At 45.5% G+C, this 13,639-nt stretch overlaps 2 protein-coding genes across 2 annotated transcripts in view; one reads left to right on the top strand and one right to left on the bottom strand.

Annotated features, from left to right (window-relative positions):
• LOC147244148 (poly [ADP-ribose] polymerase tankyrase-1-like) overlaps positions 1 to 2,069 on the bottom strand; it is an 84,460-nt gene extending 82,391 nt beyond the window's left edge. Inside the window, exons 1-2 of the mRNA XM_086186751.1 lie at positions 1,501 to 2,069; positions 751 to 866 (exon numbers count right to left, since the gene is read on the bottom strand). Of these exons, the coding sequence (XP_086042877.1) occupies positions 751 to 866; positions 1,501 to 2,014 (630 nt within the window). The 5' untranslated portion in view covers positions 2,015 to 2,069. The remainder of the gene's footprint in view (positions 1 to 750; positions 867 to 1,500) is intronic.
• Positions 2,070 to 5,016: 2,947 nt separating this feature from the next.
• Positions 5,017 to 6,659, top strand: LOC147244149 (claudin-23-like). The gene has a single exon (XM_086187415.1). The coding sequence runs from the start codon at positions 5,102 to 5,104 to the stop codon at positions 5,930 to 5,932; it is 831 nt and encodes a 276-aa protein (XP_086043541.1). The 5' UTR covers positions 5,017 to 5,101; the 3' UTR covers positions 5,933 to 6,659.
• Positions 6,660 to 13,639: the final 6,980 nt, after the last annotated feature.

Genomic DNA, 13,639 nt, shown 5'->3' on the forward strand with positions numbered 1-13,639 from the left:
TCAGACGGCTCCATTAGCTCACGCTCTGCAGCAAAGATCTAAAAGCCCATAAAACGTTCGCTTGATGACTGCAGCGGCGGACGGCTGAGGAGGAACAGCATTAGCGCATTAGCACATCTGTCTGACCAAAGAAGGGAATATTTAAACAGGAATTTGGCCGTAAGCTTTAATACGCTTTTCAATTAGATCTTCAAGGATGACTGTGCACATTATAGTTGATTTGCATAATGTTTTCCTCTCATAACGATACTGTAAACAACGTGACCCAACTCCAATCTGCTTTATTGTCAACATTTTATTACCGGTAATCTTTTAAAACCAGCAAAAAACTATTAAGTGTTTGTTGCCATTTCAGTGCAGCTCATTCACGAGCCCTTAAGGAATTCTGTGCACGATTCTAAGGTAACTTTTTGAGCTCAACAACTACATGTCTGCCAGATGAAAAACCCTCACGCGATTTTACGTGCAAAGCCGTTAAGATTTCGTAGTTAACCGGGTGCGTCGTCCCGAGTGCACCATGAGGACGCAGAAGCGCAAAACGCTCTCGTTCTTTTTTGTGTTAGGTGTGACGTGTCATGCAGGGTGAAAGAGTTTAGAGCATAGCAGGAGTGTCCGGCCTTCAGGTAGAGGAAGAGGGGCCACAGCTCCGGAGCCACACCAGGAGCCTGGAGGCCAGGATGCGTGTGGCTGGAGCTCCACAGTCTCATTAACCCTTTCAACACAGTCAAATAAAACCAGGTGAAGTCTCACTTCAGAGTGACCGAATGAGCAGGCGTTGTGAAGCGGGATCAGACCCCCGTCGTCCCGAGCGTGCACGCTGGCGCCCGTCTGAAGCAAGTGGTCCACCACATCTTTACGACCGAAACCTGCGGCGGCAGTGAGCAGAGGGAGGGAGAGGGAGAGAGGATGTTAGAAGCGTTCATCCAGCGGATCAATTTACTTCTGCAGCTTCCACGCGAGACTAAATAAAGCATGTGAGACATCTGCAACTCTGAATCAGCAAAATGAAACAGGATTCAAGCAACAACAAGTCAGCTGATGCTGGACTTTTTCTTCCTTTGATGATTTCTTTAACTTTAAAAGTTGTTTTTTGTTTGTTTTTTTTGAATTTAAAAACCTTGTTATGTCGTGACTACAGAGTTCCCTAGAAAATCAGGAGAACGGGTTCTTTTTCAAGCTTTGGTTCTGTAATTACATTCCTTATCATGTATGTTTCTGGTTCACTGGAATAAACACTGACTTGATAAATAGAAAACTATAACTGTGATTATGTTACACCAACAACAAATCTATCAGATCAATTCACAGTCACTGAAAGTTTTTTTTTTAAACATATAACTGAAAACACTCCTAGTTCAGTGGTGGAGGATGAGGGTTGATGGGTCACAGACGGTTACTGCTCGGGTCACACCCACCCCCTCCATGCAGCCCCGGACTCACTCCATCTGAGCTCATGTTCTGGATATGAGATTCATCTCAGCGTGTTCTGGTTGTTGGTACCTGCAGCGAAATGCAGCGGCGTAGATTTGCGTCCTGCCATGTCTTTGGCGTTCACATTCACCGCATCCACCAGCTTCTTCACCCTCGAAACGTCTCCGTTCCTGCAGGCTTCGAACAGCTCCCTGAAAGCCCCGTTTGGACCACCGCCGCCACCGCTGCTGCTGCCCACGTTCCCGCTGGCCGAGTCGGGCGTGGAGCCTGCGCTGGTGCCGCTGCCCTCGGTGGTGGTCGGGGAGCTAGCGCTGCTGCTAGTGTTGCTGCCGCCGCTACTGCTGCTGCTGAGGGCCGTAGCTGGAGAGGAGGAGGCGGTGGTGGCTGTGGTAGTGGGAGAGGCCGGGGTAGCCTCACCGTCGGCAGTGTTCTCCATCGCTGCTCCGTGGGGAAGCGGGGGAGCATCCTCCGACGGTGCCGGCGGCGAGGCTGGAGGGGTGGCGGGGAGAGAGGAACCGCGGGGCGGGGAGGGCAGCAGGGAGCTGGACTGTTGATGCTGAGAGGAGCGACGAGACGTCGCCATTTTCACAACACAACAGTCCCCACTAGCAACACAAACACCACTGACAGCTTCCTGTCGAGGAAAGTCACACTTCCGCTCGGGTTTGCTGGGATGAAACACGGGACCGAGGAGGCAAGGTTACTCCGCTGCTCCCTCCCTGCATTTGTAACCACTATTGGACACCACCGGCAGGCCAGGAGGTCGGTCTTTACCAAACAGCAAATTAATCTGACTTTTTTTTGTCTCTTTCAAACTGTTCTTTCGTATTTGTTTTTCATGTATTTATTTATTCATTCATTTAGTTTTTATGAAACATCAAAACATATTGACAGGGTGATGAGGTGGTGGAGTGGAGGACTCAAAAACAAAAAAAAGTAAGGACGTGCTTGGATGGATGGATGTTGGGTTGCCATCATATTTTGTGATTGTTCAAATGGGGTGGGACTTATTTGAGTAACGGCGCAGTCGGGTGCGGCGGCTGCCTGACAAAAGAAATACTTTGACGCATTAAGTTCATCCTTTGCGCCACGTGCAAGTCACCATCTTCAGTTCACGTCTGGATAAATCGAGCAAAAGATGAAGGACTGGTTAAAAAGTAGTGACATTAGTTATTCCTCACCGGAGAAATGATTAAACCTTGTGGAGGTGATGAGTTGATGATAAACAATGCTGCCCCCCAGCGGAGACGACTGGTAATGGCAGTACCGCCTTAGCTGGAGCGGGTTAAATCTGTAAATGGACGAGAGCCTCAACAGCTACTCTCAAGTTCCACTTTTCCCTGTATTTAAAGTCAGAAAGTCTTTCCTCAGGGCAGATAAGTCGCGCCTGAGCTTCCCCACATGCGGAAAAGCTGAATTGAACAATAGAAACTGAATGATGGGGATCACGTTTGCGTCTCTGTGCTTCGAACAGGTTCAATACTCGTCACTGCTTGTCATTGTGAGCCCCGGAGAAAACAAAAAAACATAACAAAACAACAACAACAACAACAAAAAACCCTGAAGAGACAGAAACGTTGTCAGCAGTTTGATTCCCGGTTTGCCAAACTGGTCTATTAACTGGAATCTTTCCCGGTGTGTCATTCTGTCAAATGCTGTCTACGTTTTTGAGCACATGTATCAAATTATGACTTGTTATGAATGTAGATTATCATAATTATCACTTTTTTTAAATCAGCTACCTCAGCCAGCAATTTTTTTATTTCATCAAATTCCACAAGTGGACAATGAAAGTTTTCACGCTGTAATCTGCAGTATAAATTCCACTCTGAACGATGAGGTGATTTAAAGGCGCCGATCCCCTTTTTTTCTAAATAAAATTTCATTCACGTTTAATTTGCCTCTCAGCAAAAGGACACAGAAACAAGAACACACGCTCAGATAAATGGAGCATTGATAAAGTTGCTCTTTGTATTTCTTACTTTAGTTCTTCATTTATCCGAAAGAAAACTTGGGAAACTGGACGATGGTGTGTTGACATTCCTCTAGTCTGGGAACTTCAGTCTAAGCTTGGTCTTTTTTCAGAGACAAAATCTCCGCTGACACCTAAAAGTGTTTGTTGTTCTAAAACCCGGACACGCAGACATTAACAGTTCGTGTCGCGGACTTAAACGCACGTGGTGATCCACTTACGCACTTATTTATCATCGAGTTGTCACTCTTCTTCTGTTGTTTTAGTGTTGAAAATAAACGAAAACTAAAATCCAACTGGAAACCAGTGATAACACTGGTGGGGAAATCAAGATATCTGAAGCTTTTGGTTGACTTTTAGTCCTCTTGGTGGGCTATCAGCACGAAAATCTACCGTTTCGTGAACGTGTGAGGAGTTTACTGACGGGTTACACGTGAGGCAACCATGACTCAGCTATGGAGGAGCGATAAAGTGGAGTGCGGTGTCAGTAGATCAGAATGTGAGGATGTTCTGGTTGGTTGACATACCGCTCATACTTCTATTAACCGTTCAAACCCGCCTGGGAAGAAGAAAAAAAATCCTGCGAACAAAAACTTTTAAACTGCAGGTTGGGAAGTTTCGTGCGTCGCTGGCACATCGAGAGAGAAATGATTCGAAGGAGTTGATGGGTGTCTCTGGGTGTCTCAGCATTTTAGAAAACCAATCCCCTTCCTCTGTGCGTGGCTGATTGAGTTGAAGTGAAAGTAGACCGAAAGTCTCAGTCGTGACTTTCACGCCACTATCAGACGAACCAGAGGGGAAAAATAAAAATAAAAGAAGGTTCCCACACAGAAACTCTGACACGCTCGCAACTTCAACTCGAGTCTCTGTAGTTTCTTCTGAACCCGAAAAGGGGAATTTAAACAAAGTGCGGCGACAGGTCACCCACAGCTGAATGAATAACCAAGAGCAGAAAGCCCTCCAGCGTTTCTTCTCGTTGTTGTTGCTTTGCGTCTCCTGCAGCTGAGCAGTCCGTCGATGGACGTCTGTCAAAAACAACTCGTTAATCACGTTACTGTTGTTTTCTGTTGGGAGTCCGGCGACAGGAAAACGTGCTTCACGACTTAAGAGTTCTGATTTTGAATCCTTCAAAGTTTTTTTTTTAACCCCTTCTCCTCATTTGATCGTTTCATCAATGCTCCTCCAACTTTTTTTTTGTTTGTTTAAAAGATCATGATAATTATGAACCTAATCCCCATTTTACTTGATTTATTTTGGGGGCGGGTTATTTCATTAAAACACGTCAGATCAGGTTTTTACAAAAGAAACATTCCGATTTATACAATAATGTCACCTTCACCTTACATAAGTTGATTGAATAATTTCAATCGGCAGGAGACGACTCAACAACGACTCGTGTACAGTTGTGTTTAGGAAGTGTTGTGGAACAGCTGCAGTTGTCCTTCTTCATCATTTGCGTGATAAATGTCCGGTCGAAACTCCGCTGCAGCAGGAGGAGTGAGCACCCCTCAGCCGGCTGCGCACGGCGCGACACACCTGTCCTGTTCGGGGACCGAGGCAGACAGGTGGGACTGAAGCCCCGCCCACTGGCAGGTATCAGTCAGGCTTGTTTTCAAACGCAGCCATAAGGGACCGTCATAACTCGGTCACTGCGAGTTGGTCCGCCACACGGAGTGAGAGCACAGCGACAGCAGCATCATGCCGAGGCGAACAGCACAGGAATGGATCCGTTTGTCTCTGCGCACGCCGGGGATCTTCATCTTCGGTTTGGTTATGGCCCCCTGCGGCTGGATCCTGAACCTCACCGCGACTGTGGCCCCAAACTGGCGGACCCTCAACAGCCTCCCTAACAGTCCGGAAGACGAGTTCATCGAGCAAGGCATCTTTGACATCTGCAGGTCCACCAGCACCAGCACCAGGTCTGAGTGCAACCTGGAGGACACCGAGTACTTCAGCAACCAGATCATCGAGGTGGCGCAGGGTCTGATGGTGGCGTCACTCATTGTGACCCTCCTCGGCCTGGCCGTGGCTATCCCGGGGATCCGGTGCTGGAGAGACAGGCCTAACTGGACCGTGGCAGGCCTGGGGGGACTGCTGATCTTCCTATCAGGGGTGATGACCATCATCCCCATCGCCTGGTACACCCACATCCTCGAGAGCATCTCCACCGTCAGCCCGACCATCAGCGTGCGCGTCGGATACTGCATCATCCTGGGCTACATCGGAGGCATATTTGAGATCCTGGGTGGCTTCGTCATGTTCATCGGAATCTGCCGTTGCTGCGGAGGGAAGAACCGAGGTGAGGTTCGGGTGGATGAAGTCATGGGCCCACGCTTCACTCAGCAGAAACCACCTTCCAGACGCGTTGATGTGCCGAGCCTGAACCGAGCCCGGAGCAACGCCAGCAGCAGCGTGCCCTACTCCAAAGACTCCCTGGATGATGATGTGTCGTTCCCCCGGGCCAAGACCCCCGCGGCCCGCTCAGTCAACACCTCATACAGCGGTAGACCTTACGACGCAGACCTGTAACCCCCCGGGCAGAAAGACACAACTCCAAGATGGACATTGATGTGCAAATGAGGCTGAGAGTGAAAACAGATGGTTATGACGAGACATTTATACCACGAATCTGGACTAAAATACAAATTACACGCAAGTATTGTAGTAACATAGGAGCTAAAATACCATGAAGTACAACATAATACTCTAAGTATCTTTCAGAGATCAAATAGTATAAAAGCAGTAAATGCAACCTGCCACTAAACGAATCTCTCCTGAGTGTCACTCAGCGTCTGGACGCTCCACGCTCAGACAGGATCACGTCTGTTGACGTTGAAAGGCCGCAGTTTAATTCGGCAGCAGATGGGACCCATCGCGGGTTGAACTTGATTAGGGTTCATTTTAACATTCTACTAATAGAGCGAGCCTGAAACAGTGCAATAGAGATATGAGATATATAAGAGAATGTCAGAAGAAGAAGTCAGGGAGGTGAAGAATTCTGTGTTATAACGAGGAGAATCCGTATTGTTTATTCTTTCATTCTTGAAAAATAGATGCCATTTGTAAATAGTCTTGATCTTGAAGAAGCTGATGCTTTTCTTTTCTTTTTTTTTTTTAAAAAGAACTAAACTCTCTTTTATTTCTATTCTTATGCAAATATTGTATTCTTATGCACTTTACATGCGTGACGACCCGTGTAGGACAGCGGTCTGCCTGTCCTGAGGTGATCAAGTGCTCCATTAAACTACGCACTGAGTCCTGCAGTCCCTTTACTGAAGCCTGATGGTAGCGTAATAGAGTGGTGAGGACGCCTTTGGACAAATACACAAGGAAGAAAAAACAACAATGCTTCGCGTCAAGCATGACAGGCTGGAAACCATTGAGGACCTTATACAAACAGGCTCGACATTGCATTGATATCTTTCATAAACCGGCTCCTCGTCAGTTCAGCCTCGTAAGTATACAGACAATGCAGCCTGACCGGTCTGAGGGCCTTCCTTCATGCCTCGTACAACATCAGCGCCTCTGTTTAAACTGGTTTAACATCTCAAACAAGGAGACACCGTGGAGAACAATTGGCCTTTTATGGCTTCTGGAAGTCTTTGGTTGTTTCAGACTGGCTTCCACAAACTTGCAGCAGGTCTGGCCGCCCGTCAGCAGAGTCGGACATTAATAATACACATAATAATACACAGGTTTGCTTTTGTTTGAAGGCTCTAAAGCAAAGCAGTGACAGAAAAAAAATGCAACTTAAAAACACAGTGACGTGAGACTTTTGACAACATCTCTGTGTAAAGAACGTGTTTGCTTTGAAATGGAAAAGTATCCTCCATTGTGATACTGAGGAGTACTACCCATGTTCAGGAGGCCATGTGAAGTGAAATGGAACATCTGGAGCTAAAGTTTGATTGACTTGAAGGAAAAGTACAGATTATTTGAAGTGGGGCTGTAGGAGGTGGTCATCCAAGGTTGGGGACGTGCGTTTGCGCGTCTTCTGTGCAGAGAAGCAGGCACAAGCAGTCGCTCTGTAGACCTGCGTTTCACTGTGGAGCACGGAAGTCAAGGACAGTATTTAATCCATAAATTTACACGAAAACCCCTCCTATGTTTACACCTAAGCTCTACTTGTAACATTTCCCCACCTTCTTTAGTCATCAGATATCTTTTTCAATCATAAACTCCTTCATATCCCTTCAAATACTACTCTAAAGAGTGCAGTACGAGTGGGAATTTGCAGTAATATTATGAATGTAGTGTACATGTAAACCACTGCTTTTTTTTAATGTGGAAGAAACACGCCGTGACTTTGTAGACCGCAATGAAACGGGGCTGCGCAGAGGACGCGCTGACCCACAGCCTGAATGGATCACCACCTCACCCCAGCATTAAAAATATCTCAGTACTTCAATGAACCTAAAGTGCAGCTGCACTAGCTTGCTGTCGAATGAGATGGGGTGCGTTTGTTGTTCATAATTCAAGCTTTTGAATCCAGTGACTCGTTACATCTCAGGAAGGCGGGGTTAGGACAGATGTGCGATAAAACACTCGGCTGTCTTTCCCGTAATGACTGGGAATCTTCAGTCTGTCCAGCTCCTCCAATGGAAAACGTCAACCTTGAGAATCTCAGAGGGCTTCAAAAATAAATCTACACTTTCCACTGTGCTATCTACACTATCTTCTAAATGGTGCTGATAAAACGCCGCTTTTTGTACCTTGAAGCTCTAAAAGAAATATTGGCTCGCTCTCCCATGACGCAACAACAAAAAACCTGCTTTATGAACAAAACCTGTTTTAGATCCTTTAGCCAGGAGGTCGTCTGGTAATTGGTTCATTCCAAAAGGGTTATAAAACGATGACATCATCGAGCAAAGACGTCAAGAGGAATTTTGAACATGCAATATTCCAACATTCGCAATAGCAAAACCAAATAAACGCTACTGACCGCACCGTCCCTCTCAAGAGGACATTCCGTCGGAGTCCTGCCTCCCATGTTCATCCATTGACCACGCAGTTTAGTTTAGGGATAGCGTTGATCAGTTGTATTGGAACGGAAGATAGAACATCGGTTTTAAGGGTTTCTGTACATTTTATTCGAAAGCTGCTGAACACAAAATATACTGCAAAAGTTTGCATGCAGCACGGTCATACACAGGATACCAAGTTGAAATAAATACAGCTGCTCGTAGGAAGAATCTGCTAACTGATTGGAAATTTTTGAAAAACCGGTAAAAAATGGTGAGGCATTTTTTTTTAACCTCGGAATATGTGACAAAAAATACAACGACGTGGAGGAACGACAGGTAATAATAAAGACGTAATTGTAGCGAGACAGACAGCTGGCACATATCCACCTGCAGTAGCTCAAGAAAATACTGCCCTACATATTTATGAATACACTACAAGATGTTTGGTTTTGATCAGTATGGTTCCAGAATTCTATCGCAGCGGAGGGATTTTAAAAATGAACCAAAACAGGGTCTGAGAGAGGGCGAGCGCATCTCAAATCTTAGTTTCAGCTCATTGGGAAGGAAGGAAGCATTTTATTCTTTGCTTTAGAAAAACAAAAGGTGAGTGCAAGCTCACACTAAAGCTGAAACAGGAGCATTCCACTTGAGTCAGTCAGGTAGCACTTAAAGTATAAAACTGGCTCTTAATTTTCCTGAATTAGTCACATACACTTACACTGAAGTGTCATTTTAAGTGTTTTTTTTTTTTTTTTACAGATAAATGGCTTACCCTCATATGAAATGGATGACTGTGCAAATTTGAGGTACTTCCACATTTTTGTCGTCAACAGCTGTAAGAACTTCTAGCATTGCAGCGATACTTCACCTAAAGAGAGTATTTTGCCTCTCAAGTCACAAATAACTTTCTTGAGCTCACAAATCCGTTTCTTCCCTCCTGCATCATTTTTTTTGCCAGTCCAGAATGCAGGAAGCCACGTCTATTTTGCTTGAAGCCAACTGACTGCTAAGATCTGCTACAACAACAACTTTTTTTTTTTAAGTCCATTTACAACCTCTCTAGCGCGTCTTCTGGTATAATTCACATTCCATATGCAGGGTAATCCACCAACACTTTAATTTCAGCTAAAAACAAACTCTAAAACTTCTGGTTTGGCGCCCCCTTCAGTCAGGGCACCAACTAGCTAGCATGTTCAGATGAAACAACTTGTTTGAGCTGTTCTGTTCATGTTTGTCATGGAGGAGGGAAATATCACCTTGGTGGGGTCCAGACACTCATTCCTGAGGACTCGAAAGGCTAAATACACTTTCGGGGTTCAGTGTCAATTTAAGCAACAGTAACAACAACAACCTAACTAAATGTATCGGCACACAGGAATTGCAAACATGACCGTGAACTTGAAAGTCACTGGCAGGGCAGAGTGACGAATTCAGTCTGCGTGGGCTGTAAAACTAAAAAGGGCACTGATCATCGACGGTTCCCCAAGCCATTTCAGCATTAAAGAACACCCCTCTTTCCTCCAGCCAGTGATGAATACAGCACACATGCACCTTTTACAGTCACCTGACTTTTGACATTCCAGTTTAAGAAGCCCTCCAGTAAGTGTGATGCAGAGCAAAGTCGGAAATCAGGTTACTCGAGCTAGACGAGGTCCACGTCACCAGGGAGGCTGAGCGTTGAATGGGCCTGACAAAAAGACTTGGCGCGGTGCTCGTTTCCTTACAAGAGGAGCCCTTACAATCGGCTGCAACATGATCACTAAATCTCAGCGATTGTTCCGGTTCCCAGACCTGCCGCTGCGAGGCCGTTGAGGAAACTTGCCAACTTGCCGTTGTATGGGAATGTTGGACAGTTGACTGGTTGCCCCTTGTGCTTTAACCAGCAAGTCCTTCAAAGTGCCTGTAGGACTTGTGACCTGTTGCTATTTGTGCAACCGCAGTCGTTCCCTGGCCATAATAAACTGTTGCTACCCAATTTTGAAGTAGTTTTATCTCCTGTTTTTTTCTTCCCAACTGTTGTCCTGGTCATTGCTCCACCCCACTCTGTTACTCTGGGGGGCGCCGCAGATTTCCACGTGCTTCCTCCGTCACATGTGGAGTTGTTGGTGGCATCTTTTCAACTATTTCACCCTCGTTCCCTTTTCGGACCAGGACACACACAGCATCATCTTCCGACACGGTCAGTTGTATCTGTATAAATGCCCCAGCCACACAACACATATTTTTTTATCCTGACAAAATTTTACCAGCAAACCTTGGTCCTTCCCAGACTAAGAGCTGCTGGCCTGTAAACATACTACAGTATCTATTGAAGAAGCTGTGGGAGGATGAAGTACCTAAGACCATCAGAAACATTTGTGGGTTGGAGCGACACAATCAGGTTATTCAATATGTGCTCGTAGAATAGAAGTTAAGTTTGTCATCCATCATCAGCCCTACAAACATCAGGATGCGTGAAAAACCACGAGCAGTGTCGCTGTTTGATGGCTGATAGATAATAGTTCCTCCGCCGCGGAGTGAAAATGTGACTGGAAACACAAACAAGTGGAACCATCCAGAAAGAGTCTCGCATTGTAAAAGTTCAGTTTCTGGGACGCCAGAGCAGCTGTCATGTAGAAAGTAGCCACAAGTCAGCAGGACGGAACATCTGAGTCCAGTTTTTTTTTAAAAACTGTTGCTAGAAGCTTGCTGCAGAGGTGGGATGCTCACAGGCTGTAATGTCCGAGTTGACCTGGAAAAGAACGACAGTCAGTTTTGAAATCCAGCGTGATTTTTGATTACAAACACACAATCAGATACTTAGAGATGCTCCACGGAGTTTCTGACCACTAGAGGAGCTGTAGAGCAACAGTCCACATTTTTCATGCCTCAACGCCAGCAAAAGCTGCTAGCAGGAAGTAGTAAGATTTTACGGTTGTCCATCCGTCCGTGTGTCCCAATTCAGGGACATACTGTGAGGGAATTTCTTCATATTTGTCCCAGATGTCCACTGGGACTTTGTGATGAAGTGGTTGAGTTAAAAAATTTTTTTTTTTTTTGCAAAAGACACGCCTGCACCCTTTGACCCCATGCAGGGCTTTAGCCTGTAGATGGAGAGCTGTGAGTGACCACTAGGGGGCAGCAATACTACTTGGGTGTGTATTCATGTAGTCATAAATTGGCAAAATCTACTTGAACTTAGATGTTCAAAATGTAAGTCACGGCCATTACACGTGATTAATTTAAATGAATTATTGTACAACAGAATTATGTGAATATATTACATAATTATTGTTATGTAAGTAATTAGATACAGTTCAAGTTTACTGACAATACTTGGTTTTTTTGGTGTGTCAGCGGTCAAGGTCACCTTCACCTCACATCCGCAGAATTTCTTCAAACTTGGAACAAACATCAAAGATGAACTCTTAACAGAAAAGATTTTGACGGTTAAAGTTCAAAGGTCACGTTCACTTAGAAATAAGAGACAAATACGTGTTTGGTGAGAAACGCTGGATGTAAGCGTCACATTTGATGGTTTCCAGGAAAACTCCACTGGGCGCCTCGAAGGACGGCCTTTAAATGTTGTCAGCTGCTCTTCAAATGAAGTGACTTTACCCACAAAAGATGCCGTATATTGAAAAGAAATCATACACACTCATACACCAACCTGAGAAGTCACGGTGATCTATGGATATTATACGGCACAGTCGTTTCCATGTTTGCCGCCAGGTTTCTCCTGATGACAGAAACACATAATGAAAGGAAATGACTCATCTGGCTTTGACATATTGGCTGTTGAGCACCCAACTCAAAGGTGTTTCACAATAAAGATTATTTTTGCAACTTGTGGGATGGAATAAAAATAGCTACCCGTGTCTGCTCTGTCGTTGAAACTTAATCATGATGATCGTTTGCTGCCCCCAAATAAAAACCTTTGAGATGAAATTATCGCCTGAGGAAAGACATCTGCTCTGGAATCAGATTTGGTGGTTTAATATGCAGTTTCCACCGACAGGACGGAGGATGGACAGAGGACGTGGGGCTGAACAGAGAAGCAGCGTCTAATACTCGATGGAATGAGGCTGTGGAGAGGTGATGATGGACTGACTGACATGTAGTTATTTGTTTTCACTGCAAGTCTCACAGTCTAAGCTCTAACTGAACACTCCCAACCTTTCTGGGAGATGCACTTATTGTCCATCCTCCTCAGAGCCAGACCAGAGGACAGAAACTCTTCTCTCCTCCAGCTGTGTTCGGGGATCGATGTCTTCCATTTTCCTTATTCTTGCTGCTCTATTCAAATGAGTGGTGTTCGTCTCCCTGTCACTCTGTTGAGTAAACATGCATATTTCACCCAGCGGGCTAAACTATTCCTCTGAGAACAGCAAATAGAGCAGCCTCCACTGGAAGCGTGTGTGTGTGTGTGTGTGTGTGTGTGTGTGTGTGTGTGTGTGTGTGTGTGTGTGTGCCAGCGTGGGCACTAATAAGTCTCCGTACCTGAGCCTCTGCTTCTGCTTCTGCCGGATCTTGGCGAAGATGAAAGCCAGGATCAGCAGCCCAAAGATGATGCCCACCACACTCAAGCTCAGGGGTAAACTTAGTGATCCGTTGAAGGTGTCGTCACAAAACTCCCCCCGGTAACCCAGATGACACTCACACACCAAATCACCTGCGCCACCGGGAGGATTCACGCAAGTGCCGCGGCTGTTGCACAAAGTGTCTCCACAGGTTGGGAGGCTGAAGTCGATGCCTCTTCCTCGGGGAGGAGGGAAAGATGTAGACATGGTAGAAGAGGAAGAGGAAGCAAGGAGCCTGAAACACAAAGACGACGGTCCAGCTCAGTTTAACAAGTCTGCATGGAGATTTTCTTAATCTCCTGACTTCAACTGTGCCATCATTCACTGGATCATTTCTACACTGTAACACCCGCTTCACTACCTCTTGGTTGTTCTTCCGACCACCTGAAGCCTCCAGTTTGGCAAACTTTCTAACTGACTGACTCGACCGGCCTCAAACAATCGTATTTCAATCAATGAAAATCCAGACAGGGACATTTTAAAATATATTATCCCTGCTATTAGGAGATCACTTCTTGGCGTTGACTCATCTGCATCTATTTTCATACTGCGTGCCGTATGAACAGGTTCTCTAAATAGTAAATACACGGTAAACACCCATGCTGGTTTTCTGAGATCTCCAGGATGGAATGTGTATCATCAGAAAGTGACTTAGGATTCACTTTTTATATCAAACTTAACAGGATAAGATCAGTTTCAAGCAACAGAAGTTC

Source organism: Aulostomus chinensis, chromosome 19 (genome assembly GCF_037954235.1).
Source record: "Aulostomus chinensis isolate RoL2024-O1b breed Wild chromosome 19, RoL_Achi_v1.0, whole genome shotgun sequence".
Taxonomy (NCBI): Eukaryota; Metazoa; Chordata; class Actinopteri; order Syngnathiformes; family Aulostomidae; genus Aulostomus; species Aulostomus chinensis.